The sequence below is a fragment of the Lepidochelys kempii genome, chromosome 6, assembly GCF_965140285.1.
Source record: "Lepidochelys kempii isolate rLepKem1 chromosome 6, rLepKem1.hap1, whole genome shotgun sequence".
Lineage (NCBI taxonomy): Eukaryota > Metazoa > Chordata > Testudines > Cheloniidae > Lepidochelys > Lepidochelys kempii.
The window spans coordinates 65222178-65241886 of record NC_136385.1 but is presented as its reverse complement, the minus strand read 5'-3'; the positions used below and the strand labels follow the sequence as shown (position 1 = coordinate 65241886).

The 19709-nt window shown below is 44.1% G+C and overlaps 1 protein-coding gene and 1 long non-coding RNA gene across 2 annotated transcripts; one reads left to right on the top strand and one right to left on the bottom strand.

Moving 5' to 3' along the window:
* Positions 1 to 3397: 3397 nt before the first annotated feature.
* On the bottom strand, positions 3398 to 11372 carry LOC140912958 (uncharacterized). Its single transcript, XM_073348438.1, has 3 exons — positions 11012 to 11372; positions 4480 to 5107; positions 3398 to 3901 (listed from the first exon to the last, which is right to left on the bottom strand). The coding sequence occupies exons 1-3, from the start codon at positions 11054 to 11056 to the stop codon at positions 3405 to 3407; spliced, it is 1170 nt and encodes a 389-aa protein (XP_073204539.1). The 5' UTR covers positions 11057 to 11372; the 3' UTR covers positions 3398 to 3404.
* On the top strand, positions 8237 to 19611 carry LOC140912959 (uncharacterized). Its single transcript, XR_012159421.2, has 2 exons — positions 8237 to 8383; positions 17320 to 19611. It is a non-coding gene; the product is annotated as an uncharacterized LOC140912959 (long non-coding RNA).
* Positions 19612 to 19709: the final 98 nt, after the last annotated feature.

The window sequence follows — 19709 nt, the reverse complement described above, 5'->3', positions numbered from 1 at the left end:
AAGGTGCTTACTGAATTCAATGACAATGAAAAGTGCAGTCATTAGTTTGACTCTATCCTGTGTCATTAGTTTTGATATGAAATTCAATTTATTTTCCTGTCTCCCTATGTTTGCAACGTGCCCAGAGTTTCAGTATTGATGAAGCTGAACTGCATTATAGAAGTTGTCAGCAGAGAAGATGGAGATTTTGGCAGCTGGGTTGGGTTTTTTTAGCATCTTTGGGATTGTGGGTAAGTAAATTAGCTGCATAATGGTGGTTTACATCCTCATCATTAGGTTTCAGAGTTCACTGCTCATTTAGATGAATGTGTGCAGCATATATGTCTCCACCAGGTACCCAGGACGTCAACACTGTTTACACTCTGTTCACATTTGAACAGTTTCCATCACAACCATAATAGCAAAAATGTAATTTTCAGAAATGAAAGTTTAGATTCTAGAGCAAAACTCTTTGGCTCGGAGGATTCTGTGATGACATTCTGTAGTCACAGAATCCCAGAATACACAGGGCCCTGACTGCAATTGCAATGTGGTTTTGTCTATAGGGATCCTGTGGGAGTATGTGATAGTGGCAAGGAGTTACCCTATTTTTTAAAAATCCCCTTTTTGTTTTTTACTCCCTGTTGTTTGTCTCCTGGAATCCTGAACCTGGAATATGTGTTCTCACAGACTTTATTTCCTCCATCTTGAGCACTGTGCGTTGTAATTGCAGCACTGGTTATGGGCTTGGACTTCCGTTTAGTGATTTGTTATGGTAGGGTTGTTCATGAGCACTGTGTGCACTACTGTGTTGTTGTAAGGCAGTTCACAAGTGTTGTGCTACACACACTAGCTTGGATGTGAGCGTCTTTAGTTGTTTGTTTTGTTGAGTGAATATAGCACCGAGGCATGAAAAACACTTTAAAAGAATGAGATGAACTTTAGAAATGTATCTAAGGGTATGTCTACACTACAAAATTAGGTCGAATTTATAGAAGTTGGTTTTGTAGAAAGCGTTTTTATACAGTCGATTGGGTGTGTCCCCACACAAATGCTCTAAGTGCCTGTAGTCGGCGGAGTGTGTCCACAGTACCGAGGCAACCGTCGACTTCCGGAGCGTTGCACTGTGGGTGGCTATCCCACAGTTCCCGCAGTCTCCGCCGCCCATTTGAATTTTGCATAGAAATCCCAGTGCCTGATGGGGTTAAAACATTGTCGCGGGTGGTTCTGGGTACATATCGTCAGGCCCCCGTTCCCTCTCTCCCCTCCCTCCGTGAAAGCAAGGGCAGACAATCATTCTGTGCCTTTTTTTCTTGAGTTACCTGTGTAGACGCCATACCACGGCAAGCATGGAGCCCACTCAGCTCACCGTCACCGTATGTCTCCTGGGTGCTGGCAGACGTGGTACTGCATTGCTACACAGCAGCAGTTAATTGCCTTTTGGCAGCAGACAGTGCAGTATGACTGGTAGCCGTCATTGACATAGTCCTGGGTGCTCTTTTAACCGGGTGCCTGGACAAACATGGGAGTGACTCAGCCAGGTCATTTCCCTTGTTTCGTCTCATGGTGATTGAGTCCTACTGGCAGTGCACTGTCTTTTAATCTGCAGCTAGCAGAAGACGATGACCAGTAGTCATACTGCACTGTCTTCTGCCGAGCACCCAGGAGATGACGATGGCTAGTGGTCGTACTGCACAGTCTGCTGCCAGCAAGATGTATAAAGATACATGAAGTGGCTCAAAACAAGAAATAGACCAGATTTGTTTTGTATTCATTTTCTCCTCCCTCCCTCCCTCTGTGAAATCAACAGCCTGCTAAACCCAGTTTTGAGTTCTATCCTTGAGGTTTTGAGTTCTATCCTTGAGGGGGCCATTTAGTTTCTCGCAAAGCCACCCCCTTTTTTGGTTTTAATTCCCTGTAAGCCAACCCTGTAAGCCATGTCGTCAGTCGCCCCTCCCTCCGTCAGGACAACGGCAGACAGTCGTTCCATGCCTTTTTTCTGTGCAGACGCCATATCACGGCAAGCATGGAGCCCACTCAGATCACTTTGACAATTAGGAGCACATTAAACACCACATACATTATCCAGCAGTATATGCAGCTCCAGAACCTGGCAAAGCAATACCGGGCGAGTAGGTGACATCAGCGCCATGACGAGAGTGATGAGGACATGGACACAGACTTCTCTCAAAGCATGGGCCCTGGCAATGTGGGCATCATGGTGCTAATGGGGCAGGCTCATGCGGTGGAAAGCCGATTCTGGGCTCGGGAAACAAGCACAGTTGGGACCGCATAGTGTTGCAGGTCTGGGATGATTCCCAGTGGTTGCGAAACTTTTGCATGCGTAAGGGCACTTTCATGGAACTTTGTGACTTGCTTTCCCCTGCCCTGAGGCGCAAGAATACCAAGATGAGAGCAGCCCGCACAGTTGAGAAGCGAGTTGCAATATCCCTGTGGAAGCTTGCAACGCCAGACAGCTACCGGTCAGTCGGGAATCAATTTGGAGTGGGCAAATCTACTGTGGGGTCTACTGTGATGCAAGTAGCCAACGCAATCAAAGATCTGCTCATATCAAGGGTAGTGACCCTGGGAAATGTGCAGGTCATAGTGGATGGCTTTACTGCAATGGGATTCCCTAACTGTGGTGGGGCCATAGACGGAACCCATATCCCTATCTTGGCACCGGAACACTTTTCAATAGTGCTGCAAGCACTGGTGGATCACAAGGGACGTTTCACCAACATCAACGTGGGATGGCCAGGAAAGGTACATGACGCTCGCATCTTCAGGAACTCTGGTCTGTTTCAAAAGCTGCAGGAAGGGACTTTATTCCCAGACCAGAAAATAACCACTGGGGATGTTGAAATGCCTATAGTTATCCTTGGGGACCCAGCCTACACCTTAATGCCATGGCTCATGAAGCCGTACACAGGCAGCCTGGACAGTAGTCAGGAGCTTTTCAACTACAGGCTGAGCAAGTGCAGAATGGTGGTAGAATGTGCATTTGGATGTTTAAAAGCGTGCTGGTGGAGTTTACCGACTCGGTTAGACCTCAGCAAAACCAATATTCCCACTGTTATTACTGCTTGCTGTGCGCTCCACAATATCTGTGAGAGTAAGGGGGAGATGTTTATGGCAGGATGGGAGGTTGAGGCAAATCGCCTGGCTGCTGGTTATGCACAGCCAGACACCAGGGCAGTTAGAAGAGCACAGGAGGGTGTGGTGCGCATCAGAGAAGCTTTGAAAACCAGTTTCATGACTGGACAGGCTACGGTGTGAAAGTTCTGTTGGTTTCTCCTTGATGAAACCCCCCGCCCCTTGGTTCACTCTACTTCCCTGTAAGCTAACCACCCTCCCCTCCTCCCTTCAATCACTGCTTGCAGAGGCAATAAAGTCATTGTTGCTTCACATTCATGCATTCTTTTTTAATTAATCACACAGATAGGGGGATAACTACCAAGGTAGCCCAGGAGGGGTGGTGGAGGAGAGAAGGACAAGGCCACATAGCACATAGCACTTTTAACCGGGCGTCTGGGTGAGGAGGCTATGGAACTTGGGGAGGAGGGCGGTAGGTTATGCAGGGGCTGTAGCAGTGGTCTGTGCTCCTGCTGTCTTTCCTGCAGCTCAACCATACACTGGAGCATATTAGTTTGATCCTCCAGCAGCCTCAGCATTGAATCCTGCCTCCTCTCATCACGCTGCTGCCACCTTTCAGCTTCAGCCCACCACCTCTCCTCCCGGTCATTTTGTGCTTTCCTGCACTCTGACATTGTCTGCCTCCACGCATTCGTCGGTGCTCTGTCAGTGTGGGAGGACAGCATGAGCTCAGAGAACATTTCATCGCAAGTGCGTTTTTTCCGCCTTCTAATCTTTGCTAGCCTCTGGGAAGGAGAAGATCCTGTGATCCTTGAAACACATGTAGCTGGTGGAGGAAAAAAAAGGGACAGTGGTATTTAAAAAGACACATTTTATAGAACAATGGGTACACTCTTTCACAGTAAACCTTGCTGTTAACATTACATACATAGCACATGTGCTTTCGTTCCAAGGTCGCATTTTGCCTCCCCCCAGCGTGTGGCTAGCCCCTCCCTCCTCCCTGTGGCTAACAGCAGGGAAGATTTCTGTTCAGCCACAGGCAAACAGCCCAGCAGGAATGGGCACCTCTGAATGTCCCCTTAAGAAAAGCACCCTATTTTAACCAGGTGACCATAAATGATATCACTTTCCTGAGGATAACACAGAGAGATAAAGAACGGATGTTTTTGAATGCCAGCAAACATACACTGCAATGCTTTGTTCTACAATGATTCCCAAGTACGTGCTACTGGCCTGGAGTGGTAAAGTGTCCTACCATGGTGGATGGAATAAGGCTGTCCTCCCCAGAAACCTTTTGCAAAGGCTTTGGGAGTATATCCAGGAGAACCACGAATGCCTGGGCAAATTAACCATTAAACATGCTTGCTTTTAAACCACATATAGTATTTTAAAAGGTACACTCACCAGAGGTCCCTTCTCTGCCTGGAGGGTCCGGGAGGCAGCCTTGGGTGGGTTCGGGGCGTACTGGCTCCAGGTCCAGGGTGAGAAACAGTTCCTGGCTGTAAGGAAAACCGGTTTCTCCGCTTGCTTGCTGTGAGCTACCTACAACTTCATCATCATCATCTTCCTCGTCCCCAAAACCTGCTTCCATGTTGCCTCCATGTCCATTGAAGGAGTCAAACAACACGGCTGGGGTAGTGGTGGCCGAACCCCCTAAAATGGCATGCAGCTCATCATAGAAGCGACATGTTTTGGGCTCTGACCCAGAGCGGCCATTCACCTCTCTGGTTTTCTGGTAGGCTTGCCTCAGCTCCTTAAGTTTCACGTGGCACTGCTTCGGGTCCCTGTTATGGCCTCTGTCCTTCATGCCCTGGGAGATTTTGACAAATGCTTTGGCATTTCGAAAACCGGAACATAGTTCGGATAGCACGGATTCCTCTCCCCATACAGCGATCAGATCCCGTACCTCCTGTTTGGTCCATGCTGCAGCTCTTTTGCGATTCTGGGACTCCATCATGGTCACCTCTGCTGATGAGCTCTGCATGGTCACCTCTGCTGATGAGCTCTGCATGGTCACCTGCAGTGTGCCACGCTGGACAAACAGGAAATTGAAATTCAAAAGTTCGTGGGCCTTTTCCTGTCTACCTGGCCAGTGCATCTCAGTTGAGAGTGCTGTCCAGTGCGGTCACAATGGAGCACTCTGGAATAGCTCCCAGAGGCCAATACCGTCTAATTGCATCCAAATTCGACCCAGCAAGGCCAATTTCAGCACTAATCCCCTTGTCGGGGGTGGAGTAAGGAAATCGATTTTAAGAGCCCTTTAAGTCTTAAAAAGGGGCTTCGTCGTGTGGATGGATGCAGGGTTAAATTGATTTAACGCTGCTAAATTCGACCTCAACTCCTAGTGTAGACCAGGGCTAAGAGAAAAGGTGTAGGTCACATTATGTGCCTTGACCATGTCCCTTTAATTGTTGTCAGACACTAGCCAGATGACCTGTTAAACCCCTTGCCCCTTGCACTGTGGAAGGATAAGGGCAGGTAAAGTCCAGTAACATTTTAACTATGAGATTAACTCTACTCCAGTTCAACAAGAACAGAGACTCTGCTGTTCTTTTGGATGAAAGGTGCTGACTAGAGTACCTGCCATACACCGTCCCGCACTCCCCCCAGTACCAGCTGCAGTCCCTCCAGCTTTGTGGCAGTCAGGCAGTACTAGCCTACACCCCCTCCCCAGTTGGTGACCTCCCTGTGAGGATCCAGTTTAATGTTCAGCATTGATTGGACGTTTATATTCCACAGGAGAAACCCAGCAGTCTGCCACTGTGCCTCTGCTGAGCCTCTCAAGGTTTCAGATGCAATCTGGCCACAGTTAAGGCCGTCTGTGGATTAATATAATTTAGATTATACTTGTTCTCCAAGGCAGTCTCTTCCGCATTACTAATAGCGCTCTAAAATTTCCCTAACCCCATTTTTCTCCAATTGCAGATCTTCCCCTCGCCCTTCCCCCGCCATCACCACCCCAAAACACACTCTGCAGCTGAGAAGGTGTGGATGGGCACTCTGTGAAATCATCAATACAGCTCTTGAATTGTCTGTACGCTATGGCTGTGTACTGAGGGACTTACATTGCAAGTATCACGCCTTCCTCGGGCCACCAAATTCTTTCTGAGGGCTTTATCGATCCTGCACTCCTTTAAATCAGTGGGAGTTTTGCCATTACTTTCAATGGCTGCAGAATTGGGCCCTAAGGGCCTGATCCAAAGCTGACTGAAATCTGTGGGATTCTTTCCACTGACTTAATTGTAGGCTTTGGTTCAGGCCCTACATGTGTAGAGATGTAGCCACCCTACAAATCAACGCAATGAACGGACCCAGATCTGCAAAGGTTAAAATTTAAGAGCATAACAGACCTTAATGGGAACTTTATAAAAAAGTTGTATAGAAAGTTACTCATTGGGACGTGTTATGAATCTCATTACAGTGGCATCCTGTTAGTGCATGAGAACTACACATTGAGACTGGCTGGATTCACAGAGTGAATCTGACTAGCCTACAATGAGTTCAAGATAATGGAAATCATGAACAATGTAAACAGCCTGAAAATCAAATTAGGTGAATACAATTGTTTTTTATGTTTTAGCTCTATACTGGGGTGGGATGATGATAATACAAGTAAAAGGCTAAAAAACATATGGACCTAAATGTTCAGCAGTGCCAGTGACTAGTAATTTTAACAATCAATTCTTGGGTGTTTAACTTGCGTCTCCTTAACAGGTCCTGATTTTCAGAAAGTGATAAGTACCCAAAATCACTAGGCCCTTTTGAACATGTAGGCCACAATTTTTCAGTTTGACAGTGTTCTTTGGAGCAAATTCCATAGGACATAGAAACATTTTTCATAACCTCATGAATCTACATTTCTGATCTCTGTCGTTTGCATCAGGATTATGTAGGACAGAAGTCAATTCAGGTCTAAAATGGGGGCAATAGAAAGGTAGAGGGGAAAAACATGAGAGGGGCAGGTTTTTTAGGTGGCAAGCTGCAGCTCAGTTGAATCAAATTGTGTCTTGGTGCAAGTTAGCATGGCTTGTGGATGCAGCATTACTGATTTCCAGGGTTCTGCCCTGCATCCTGCAGGGTACTGAGAGAGTCCTGCGTTTATTTAGGCATAGTGACATCATGAAACCATAGCAATGTCTCATGACATGATGACACTGTCACCCTGCATTAGCACAACATTGTGATGTCAAGTTGTTAACACTGACATATCATTACATGATTATTCCTCCACAGGACAAGCAGGCAGCAATCATATGGGGTTGGCATTACTTTCATAGAATGTTCTGGGAGGGAATGTGGACTAATAGTCAGAGCAGGAGATTGGGAACCAAGAGCCTAGATTCTGTTCCTGGCTCTGCCACTTACATGCTGTGTAACTTGGGCAGTCACTTAACCTATCTGTATCTCAGTTTTTCCATCTGTAAAATGGGGATAATACTATTACCCTACCTTACAGAGGGGTTTGTGAAGCTTAATTAATCTTTACAAAGCACTTTGAGTGGGCTGAATGGAAGGTAGGACTGCAGTGCAGAATTCTGCTCTACTAAAAAGAACCCATAAGGTAGTCTCATCAACTTCAGTGGGGCCAGGATTTCACCCATAGTCTTTAATGTCATTTCACTGTGCTGACTCCACCAAATTCCTCAGCTAGATGTGTTCCTGAAAATACTTACTTCAAAGTTAATAGTTGTAAATGAAAGTACTTGAGAAAATTCCTCAGGAGAGAAACAGAGAAGACTTGAGACTATATTACCTGATAAATTGATGCACTCCCCATTAAAGGGAAAGCAAAATCTTTTTTTTCTTTTTAAGAGAAGAAGAATAAATGAGCTGTGACCAAACAATTTAAACATGGCACTGAGAGCTTGAGTTTCACATCCTCAATGGGAAACAGAACAGAGAAGTGAATCCCCTTGAAATAAAAGTGAAGTTAATAATTGGATGGCTTTAGCTGCTTGCCACATCCTGTGTATGCTGATCATTCTGTTTATAGCTGATAGGAGTCTCTCTAGAATCTTCTTTACCAATTTAACTCTTTACTAAGCCACATGCTACATAAACACCAAGAAAAAATCTGTCTTACCCCACTCTTTCAGGACCACAATTTTTAAATAATGGTCTCTTTCCCACACACACCCACCTCTTGCATAGTCTCGCACACACACACACACCCACACCCACTCCCTACGTAATCTATCACTCACAGACACCCATCCACAAAACACAAACACCTTGGTATAAGCCAACCAGAGAGAAAATAAGAGTTCCACAAATGAAAATGGACTACAATTTTATACAGCTGAAGCATGTGAGTTGGGTATAACCTCATTACTGTTCCATAGTGTTATTACCTCAGCAGAGTTTCTCCCTGTGACTGGCCTGGGGGTCAGAGAGCTTGGCTGCAGCTTGGTTTGGTGTATTGGAAGTATTTTCATTGACCAGAACAACTCTTTCTGCTGGCTTAATTTCTTTTTTGCTTTTCAACTTCTGATGCCTTGCTGGTTTAGTATTAATTATTATTATTTTGAGTATGACACCCTAGGTGATGATAGCACTTTTTCTGTTAGTAACAGGTTTACTCATCTTAACAGTTTTCACACAGGAAGGCTCTGCTATCTATCCATTCTTCGTAATGAATTTCTGTTCTTCAACCATTTGATTGGCACTGATAACTAGGCAGTGTTATTTTGGAAACAGTTGCAACAAGACACATTCATCACTGCTGCTGGGTGAAGTTTTTTGATAAACTTTTTTTGTCAAAATATGCAGATTCAGGTCAACTGAAACATCTTGTGAATTTGTGCTGATTTAAGCACATTGTTTTGGTCTTAAAAAAAGATTTTTGGGGGAAATGTCAAAATGAACTGTTTTGACATTTCCAAAACTAAATGTTTCAATTTGTTGGTCTAGATTCACAAGGGGATTTAGGTACCATTCACAAAACCGAGGCAGAAGAAGAGAAGGTGGTGGAGATGCCCCTCCTTATACCCATTACGCCATTGGTTAGGACACTCACCTGGGATGTCCGAGATCCTGATTGAATGCCTGTTCCAATGAACATTGAATTATTTACACAAAACGGAGCAGCTTCAATAGGAGAGTCTGAGAGACCCCAGAAAAGCCAGTAGCCAGATGGATGAACCTGAATCTCCCACATCCCAGGTGACTGCCCTAACCAGTGGGTTATTGGCATAAAGGGGGCAGCACCACCTTTTCCTTCTCCTTGGTTCTGTGACTCTAACCCATCATTTCCTTTTATTGAAAAAAAAAATGGCTAAAAATGCCCAAAATTGAAACAAAACATTTTGTTTAACACTAAAGGATTTTCCCCCCAACTTTTCGATTTAGAGTTCACCCAAATTGAGTTTCCCTCACACCCGCCCCAGAACTGCCAGCAAACCAAAAAATCAATTATTCACCCAGCACGCCACTATTCATCACCACCACAACTGGAGTTTGTGTTTGCTTAAGCCATCAAGGGCACTAAAGGTGAGGGAGATGTTCATCTTTGACCCACAGTTCATGATATCTCTGAACTTGTAAAGAGCAGCACACTTCCTCCATCCTGATCACTGCTGCTGTATGATCACCTAACTGCTGCTAAGGTTTCTACACTATCTTCCAATTTAAGTTTGGTGACAATCAGCAGGCATGCTCTTAGTAAAAGGAACTTTAAGTGACTATGTGAATTTAAGGGCTGGATCTACAGACCAGGAGATAGAACTGCTCTATCCAAAATAGCATGAGTGGCTTAAAAATCAAGCAATTTTAAAATATAATCAATTTGGATTCTTTCTATATGGGCGTTTTGGTTTGTGCATCTCCAGAGGTTACATTTTCAAGCTTTCCTTTGCAACCAGAAGAGCTAAAAACATTTTTTTTAAAATGAAAACCGAGAGTCTCACATAATCACATGACTCCCAGGGCTGGGTCTTTTAAGAAAAACAGCAAATCTTGTGAGACTCACATTAAAAATGTGAGACCTGGCCTTCCTTCCCATGCAGCAGCAGCACTAACGGCTTTCACCAGGCAGCCTAAAAAAATAAATTCTATTTATGCAACATAGTTTATCCCAACTTTACAAAGCAGAGACAGAGTATAGAGGAAATACCCTACCAATGAAATGCAGCTCACAGACAGGTACAGCACAGAAGCTGCATAGTGGCATCCCCTAAAACTACACAACAGATGAGGACAGCAAGTGGAGAATGCTGTGTGCAGCTGAAAGTGCTGTGACTATTTAGGTAGCAGATAGTAATGCCCTAAGTTGGAATTTAGCTAGGACTCCAGGGCTAACATTTCTACTCTTGTAACAAGTAGGAATAGATTTTTAAATGGCAAGTGATCTGAGCCTCAGTTTTATTTCCCATCCAAATGACTGTCCCTCCAGCAGCACTGCACCCCTAGCACGCTGCTAAACCTCTGTCTCAGTATCGATTAAGAGGGAGGAACATCATCTACTAAATCACCAGCACCACTGCAATGCTCTGGATTTTCTTTGTAGGGGGGTGAGCTCGCCCATCTTAGTACTGAAAAGTTCAGCTTGGCTTATCTTGTAAGGTTTGTGAGCTACTCTTCTGAGTTTCAGAGTAGCAGCCGTGTTAGTCTGTATCCGCAAAAAGAACAGGAGTACTTGTGGGACCTTAGAGACTAACACATTTATATGAGCATAAGCTTTCGTGAGCTACAGCTCACTTCATCTTCTGAGTCAACTTCAAAGACGGTAAAATCACCTAATAAACAACTACTAAGAAGGAAGGACTACCTTTTCAAAAGTTTTTCCTCTCCTCCCACTTATCCTGACTTTGCTTTGACCTCCTTATCAGTTATATACCACAAATAATTCAGTCTCTAATTTATTCGTCTGTTAGCTCATCAAATTCACATACCTTGGCTTTATTACATATGGCTGTAACATGCTGATCAATAGTCTCACCTGGCAGCCAGCTTGTAGAAAAAATGTGTTTTTCCCAAGTGACATACTTGTGTGGATCAAAGTATGCTTGAAACTTTTGAATGCTATTATCTAGCAATTTGCAGCCCCCTTCATGCTCCCACTGGAATGTATGGTAGCTGTCCAATGTCTCTGGGCCTTCCGTGTGTTGCAATGTGGAGGACTCCACCCTCTCCAATTTTTCTGCAATGTCACTTGCTTCCAGGAAAATGTAGACGCTCTGCAATCATCTCCTCCATTTCCCAGCCAGGCTCCCTTTTGGAATAAAGGATTCAGGAGGACTAGTTTGCTCCATTTGAGGTTTTAGTATCCACTGATTACAGGGGCTAGAGGTAAACCAACCACAAGGTCTGATGTGTGCTGCAGTGTATTCATTTATCACAGATGCCAGTCTTCATGGCAGAGTTCAGTTTGCTTTCCCTGTAAAGCCCATTCACCAGCTCAATCTAGTCTCCAAAAATTCAGCATTTCTATTTTGTGTCAGTGTCTACCGGACGCAAAAAAATATAGTGAAGTCTGGCAGCATTTAGATTATAGCAGACTAAATTACTTATAAAAAGAAAAGGAGTACTTGTGGCACCTTAGAGACTAACCAATTTATTAGAGCATAAGCTTTGCATCCGATGAAGTGAGCTGTAGCTCATGAAAGCTTATGCTCAAATAAATTGGTTAGTCTCTAAGGTGCCACAAGTACTCCTTTTCTTTTTGCGAATACAGACTAACACAACTGCTACTCTGAAACCTAAATTACTTATATATTTCTCTCTCTTTCTTATTACAGGGGTCTTATCTTACAATATGCTGCAGTGCATATTGTTTCTCTATAGTACTGTTCAGACTCTATGGCATTCAGATACGATTTTAACGGGCACAGTCTAAATGCCGATGGTAGAGATCTGAGAGCACTGAGTTAGACATTGTTAGCACAGTAATTGTATTAGGGAATGTGGCAATTACAGTAATCCAATCAGTAAATCTCACACCAGCTGGAACAATACTGAGAGACAGAATGTTAACCAGAACACCCGCTTTACCTTCAACTTCCCGCCCTCTTCCCCCCCCAAAACGATGCCTCTGAAGCTTTATCTTCCCCTTGGACAGTTTAAAGTTGGATAATAAAAAGGAACATCCAGACGGCACTATTAATTATATTTATTGTTTTAGATGCTTCTGTCATTGTGCTTCTCCCTTAAACTAAGTAGTACTAGACTTCTATACCTCCCCTCACCATCCTAGTCATCTTTGACTTAAGCCTATGCAGCTCTATTCTGTTGTGTTTGTTTTCTCTGGGCCTTCTCTGTTTCTACTATGTCCTTTCTGAGACCAAGTGACATACAATAAGTGACTATGTACCACTAGTTTATACCATGTTATAATATTTTTCATATTGATCTTTAGCTCCTTCTTAGTTCAAGCTTACTATCTTATCCCTTCTACTAACCACTCTTGAGTAAATGCATCCGATGAAGTGAGCTGTAGCTCACGAAAGCTTATGGTCAGATAAATTTGTTAGTCTCTAAGGTGCCACAAGTCCTCCTGTTCTTTTTGCGAATACAGACTAACATGGCTGCTACTCTGAATCTTGAGTAAATGGTTTCATTGCCCTGTTGACACGATGACACCTATATCCTTCTCTTGAGAAGTTAACCACTAATTTGGAGCATGCAGGTGTGTATGAGTGGTTTAGATGATTTCTTCCAAAATGTATTATCTTGCATTTGCCTATGTTGAACTTTATCTAGCATCCTGGAGTCCAATCTCCTAGTTTTGTTAGGATTTTCTAGTGTCCCACAATCCTCACTAGCCTTGACTAATTTGCAGCTGCAGTAAATAATTTAGCATTGTCAGCAAATTTTGCTGCCTTGTTACTTGCCCATTTCCATTACCCATTTCCATTAATATCGTTCAGAATACTATTTTCGTCCTCTTCCCCTGAATTAACCTCTTTCGATGTAGAAATAAACGGCCAGTTTTCCACTTCTTTTCTTCCTCTTTCAGACACAGGTTTTAATCCATGACAAGGCTTCCCCTGTCATCCTCTCGTTATCAAGTTTCTTTATTAGACTCTCAGGAAGATCTTTATCAAGAAGTCTTTTGAAACTACATTTACTGTAGTCCATCCTTGTTCTTGATCAGCTGTTTTAGTAACTTGGAGAAGTCAGCTGATTAGAGAAGCATGATTCAGCCTTACAAAAAGCTACCAAATCTTACTCATTTCCTTCAGCTGTTTTATGATTTTGCTCAGTTTTTCTCAAAACAAAGGTCAGGGTTAGGAGGTCTATACATTCTGGTATCTGCATGAGCTCCTTTTTGAAGATTGGCACCTTCCAGTTTTCATAACATAGACAATATCAGAGCTAGACATTTTGTAAGGCTACTCACCAAGGGTTTCAGCCTGCACCACTGGAGTCAATGGGAGTTTTGACTTTGATTTCAGGGTGAGTGGGAGCATGTTTGTACAGCATTTCCTCTTGAACATCTGCCATGATGGTGCCTCAACCATTTACCTCAGAAGTCTAGTCTACTGCCCAATTGCTCTTGAGTTTGAGAAAAACTAATTTTTAATCCATGGTTTTAATCCATTTTTATCCATTCTTTTTAAAAAAATCCTTTTTTAAAAAAAATGTAGTTATTTATTAACTTCTTTATAATAGAAAGAGTGCTCTCTAGTCATTGGAGAGGAATGGGGTTCAGGACACGTGGGTTCTTTTCCTTGTTCAGAGAAGGCATGTAGAGTGCTAATTACACCAGTGGATTGAGACACAGGAAGTACGGGCTCTATCTCTGGCTCTGCCCTGGACTTGCTGTGTGGTCAAGAGCAAGTTACTTAATCTCTTTGTGGCTCAGTTTCCCAATCTACCTATAAAATGTTGTTATATAGGGATTTAAGAGATGATTGGTAAAAGCATTATAGAAGTACCACTGATTATTAAACTTTAATGGCAGGTTTTTCAAAAGTGTTTAATGTTGTCTTAGCTCTTCTCCCATTGGAGTCAATGGCAATTTTACCATTGACTGCTGTGGGAGCAGAGTTAGGTCCATGTTGGATGGTCTGGAAGCTCCATTAGGGTATGTCTTCACTGGCAACACTAGAGTGCTGCCCCTGCAGTGCTTTAATGTGGCTGTGTAGTTGCGGCACCAGCACTGGGAGAAAACCCCCCACCCCCATGAGGGTAGTAGCTACTAGTGCTCGGAGCGTGGCTCCCAGGGCTGATGCACTGTCTACACGGCCACTTTACAGTGCTGGAACTTGCAGCGCTCAGGGGGGTGTTTTTTCACACCCCGAGCGAGAAAGTTGCAGTGCTGTGAAGTGGCCGTGTAGACGAGGCCTAAATGTATACGTTTAGTATATCGAATGCCTCCCTGAAACCCAGAGTCTTTCCATTATATTCCCTCTACCTAATGAATCAGTAATTATGCTGAAGAAAACTATTATTTCTTTGGCATGACCTATATAAAACCAAATTGTCATGCACATAGTTGGTCTTATGCCAGGGTTCTGTGCCCTGTGTAATATTGTCTTACCTACGTAACCATTGTTTAAATCTCAGATCAAAACAATCCAAGCCACGTTGTTTGTCAGTTATTAGACATCTTTCTCCCAAACAGTCACACAGCCTTCATTACCATAACAATAATTATTATTACATAGAGCTTTATTATATGCTTGAGAATAGTTAGCACATTTGCCTTTTCCCACACATTAGTAACTTCTCCTGACTCTCATGATTCACCGGTGCTTATTTCTCAATGTCCCTTGAGTTCTTTTAAAATTCCCAGCTGCATTTCATCAAGGCTTGCAGATTAATACATTACTAATAGAATTTTTGGTTTGTACTGCAGCAGTGCCCAAAGGCCCTGGGGAGGATTGGGGCCTCATTGGGCTAGGTGATATGCAAACACATAGTAAGACATGGACCCTGCCCCCCAGGAGTTTAATAAATATTTAGTTTAGTCTAGTAATGTGATTTGGAGCCTTTCCAGGCTGACAGTTCAAATCCAGCTCCCGTGACTGAAATTTATTACCATCTGGTGGTTATTTATTGGCTTAAGTGAAATGGGTTGGTGATCTCGCACTGTATCATGATCAGTGGAACTGGAGTCAGAGGGCCCATGTTCTGGGTGTGGGGGACCTTTATTGATGGGACACCAGTGGAACAGGGAATGAAGGGAGTTAGGCTGGAAGCAAGCTAGCCATGTGGACAGAGCAGTCCACAGAGTTTCATGAAGTTTTATGTGTTCAACTTAACCTGCATTCATCATCATTCTCTGCTAATGAAAACAAACAGGCTCCCAGTGGATGAGGTTCACATCACAAAACTACCACCACAACTGGCAATAATTTACTTTTGTGGTAAATCTTAACCTGGCCCAGTATTCCAGATGAGGGATTGCCATTGGCTCTTTTGTTATCTGCCCCAGTTCTACTCTCTCTGAACCACTTCTGTGAAACAAACGGAAAGGAAAATCCCTGTATCTACCCAATGGTTAGAGGAGCCAGTGTAGCAGCTCCTCTTACAGCTCCTGATGTAGGAGGTGTGTCAGAAACATGGCTGGAGCATGGTGCACTCCAGTAATCCCCAAATGGCATAGATTAACACTCTCCATCCTGTGAAAAAAAATATGTGATCATGTATTTTAAGATTGCATCAAAATGCACAGGCATGAGGTTCATCAGAAGAGACAAGACTTGAACTTGGCTCCCTGCCCACTGTACCTTCCCCCAGGCTAAAGGGCATTTTGATGGGATGGGCAGGAAAGCAACCTGACTGGCTGGTGCAAACACCTCACTGAGGTTTAGAAGCATATGCAGTGTAATGGGAATGTTCAGAAAATTATGGAACAAGTGCAGAATAAGTTCCATCATGGATATGCAATCCTCCCTCCCCCCTCCCCAGATTATAAATTGGCGAAATCTGGATGGATTTGCAAGCAGGTAGAAAAAGGCAGCACCCTGACCTCTGTGCTACACCCCTGCCAAGTAGCAAAATCCCACTCCAAACCCTGGAGGCACTAGAGTTGTTTCAAACAAATAACAACAAAATACCTAGACAAATATTTAACACTGGCAAAAATTCATTAGCACATTCAACCTCCGGCAAAGACCAAGCATGGAAAATTGCACGGGTCAAAATTTGTCAGACACAGTTGGAATTGCACCAATGTAATTGAGCAGATATTGGCACATAGTGACTGAATTGCTTTATATTCCTTCTGGATGGGAGGTTCTATACAAATCTAAATAATTTAGATTTGTATAGAACAACATTCATGGGTTTATAAATCTGGAGTGAGATTTTGGAAAAAAGTCTGGAATTTGTGCTATTTTCTGTGTACTGCACCTTTAAGCTTCTGTGAGGCCCTCCATTTTGGAGAGCAGTTTCTGTTCAGATTTGCAGCAGGTACCACTTGCTCTCTCACGGAGACTTTACTGTAGTTCTTTCTTGGGTTGTTGTAGTTTCCATTGATCTAAAATAAAAGCCCTGTACCTGAGAGTCTTTGACTGCCCTTTGTGCACTGACCAAAACAAAGGTAGCTCTAATCAGGCTAGGTTGAAGCTAAACTATTAAAATGGCTTTTCCTTTTCTAATGTGGCTGTTATGCTCTGCACCACAGCCCAGATCAGGGGTAGGAAACCTATGGCACGCGTGCCAAAGGTGGCATGCGAGCTGATTTTCAGTGGCACTCACAATGCCTGGGTCCTGGCCACCGGTCCCGGGAGCTCCGCTGCTGGCCTGGGGTACCAGCCGCCGGCCCCCTGACAGTTGGGGTTCCGTCCACCAGCCCCACTCAGCCCGCTGCCGGCCCCGGGTCCTTGCCACCAGTTCCGGGGGCTCCGCTGCCAGCCTGGGGTACCAGCTGCCGGCCCCCTGCCAGCCAGGGTTCTGTCCACCAGCCCCACTCAGCCCCGGGTCCCAGCTACTGGTCCTGGGGGCTCTGCTGCCATCCTGGGGTCCTGGCCGCCAGCCCGGGGCTCACTGGCCCCAGCCTGGGGCAGTGAGGGGTGCAGACAGGGGCAAGAGGGGTGCAGCTCAGCACCCCCAGCTTAAAAATTGTTCCAGCGCCACTGTACTGGGGAATTTTTAAGTCCTGATTTGCTGCTTACATCACGATCACGCCACGTGGAGCAGCGCACTGCATCTGATGCTGAGCTTAGAATGTACATGCAAGAACTGGAATCAGAATTTTCTGACAGATTTCAAGATTTCCAGCTATTTGGCCCAATGCTTTCTTTTCTAATTAAACCTGAAAAGTTCAATGAAAGCAACTTGGATTTGTCTGTATTTCAGTGGATGGGTGTTGAAGATTTCAAAATGCAGCTCATTCAGTTAAAAAGCTCAGAATTTTGGGCATCAAAGTTTGGAGATCTGCGGAGTGCACTTGAAGCTACGGAGAGAGATCATGGGGCCTCTAGTTTGACCTGCTGGACGTCCCTGCTAGTGAAATTTAACTGTTTGAAGAAAATTGCGTTTGCAATGCTTTCAGCATTTGGATCCACATACCTGTGTGAACAGGTATTTTCACACATGAAATCTGTCCTCTGTCCCTCTCAGAGCTGGTTAACAACTGATCACTCAGAAGCCTGTGTGCAGCTTAAACTATCCAAATACGTGCCAGACATTGGAAAACTCAGCAAGGAAAAGCAAGGGCAACGATCACAGTAAACTGATAAGATCTGCATTTTAATTTAATTTTAAATGAAGCTTCGTAAACATTTTTAAAACCTTATTTACTTTACATACAACAATAGTTTAGTTATATATTATAGACTTATAGAGAGAGACCTTCTAAAAACGTTAAAATGTATTACTGGCATGCGAAACCTTAACTTAGGCGGAATAAATGAAGACTCGGCACACCACTTCTGAAAGGTTGCCGACCCCTGGCCCAGATCCTTGGCTTCAGCCAGTGAGCACAGAGCAAAGCTAATGAAGTGGGGGGTGGGGGGGTGGAAAACTTCTTTTGTGTGCCAGGCCGATCCTCAGATACAACCTACAGCAGCTTGAAAGTTGATGCTGGCTGCCAACAGCAAGGGTTGATAGTGCGGCTGGGAGTTCATGGGGCATAGGGAAGCTGTGTTGGCTGTGGTGGGAGATAGTGGTGTAGGAGTCACTATGCCAGCTCTATGCCACTAGATTCCCCCTATGTGTGGGTGCTCTAACCCTGGCTAACTAGGCTGGCTCTAGGGCCATAATTCACCAATGGTGCAACATCAATCTGCAGTGGAGAAATTGTTCCCACACCTTCATATGGTTGCACTGTTTCTTTTACTAAACTGGCCTACTTTCCATGTTGTTATGAATATTAAAAACATTTATATGGCCTAGTTAACTTGCTAGCATTTTGCAAACAGTGATAAGACATGCTCCCTCCCTTGAAGAGTTTACACTCTAAGCTAGACAGAACAAACACAAGATAAGACACAGGACAATAGTACAAGCAAGTGGGTGGGTGGTAATGGTATTAATGAGAAGAAAGAAGAAATTGTTTTGAAAACGTGGGTTTTGAAGAGCTGAGAGGGTGGCTATGAGGTGAGGATACATGGCCTATTACAGACAAACAGCCTCATTCACTGCAGCCCTGTACCTTGTGCAGTTATGTACACCAGTGCAAAGTGCATGTAAACTGCTACCAAATCAGAATGGTAGTGATTTCTACACCCACTTTGTACTCACGTAAACAGCTACAACAGGATGCAAGACAATGGTGAACTTGGCCTATAGGGGGCAGTATAGTAGAAGGCACACAGCCAGAAAAAAATGAAGGCAAGCATGCTGCAAACAGTGGAAAAGGAAGAGCAGAGATGTAAGACCAAGATGACATCTGGAGCACATTTATTTTACACAGATGGGCAGCAGGGGCTCCTGACAGATTTTAACTCTTTTCTTGTATCATCCACTGTTTTTCCATTGCTGTGCAGTTAGTGCCTGCTCTTCCCTCCCTCCAGCATGTTTGGATCCCTCTTCACAGCTACTTAACAGTGGCAATATATTGGCCACAAGAAAACTAATCATAGAAAGCAAACGTAAGTATAGGCTCGGTGTCCTGTTATGTGGAAATATATTAATGGCATTAGTATTGCTACTGGAAATTATAACTTAGGTCCATTAAGTTTCCTTACTCGATAGCCTGCCAAAATGACACCTCTGCATTTTCCACAGCACTATCTTGTCAAGGCCACCAGTGCTAAGTTTGTCACAAGTTACTCAAATATTTTTGATCTTTTCTGCAGAGAGCAAATTCTATCCTCACCTTCTGCCTTCCCCCGCCCCACACCAACCAGGTTCAAATATCTGAGCTACTAAGAAACTATGAGACCCTCTTGTGACCAGCAAACTCAGATCCTAAAACCCAGAAATGATTAGCAAAGATATCATGTAATTTATCTCATGCTGGATGTTCTTTATGTTATTTACAGGTGTAAAGTCGGGAGGATTAAGAGTTTTTAATATTTGCCTGGTGCTGGATCTTCCAACTCCTGCAAAAATAATGGTGTTGGCAACTTAGGTTTCCTGCTACCGCAAAGTAGACACACACTCTCTCTCTCTCTCTCTCTCTTTTATAAATGTTTACACACCCAAGCTGCCAGGAATTGCACTCCCGTCGCTTCCTACCACCTCCACGCACTTTCCTGTATCTTTGGGAGTTTGTTTTCTTACCAAGCAGCTGCAAATATACC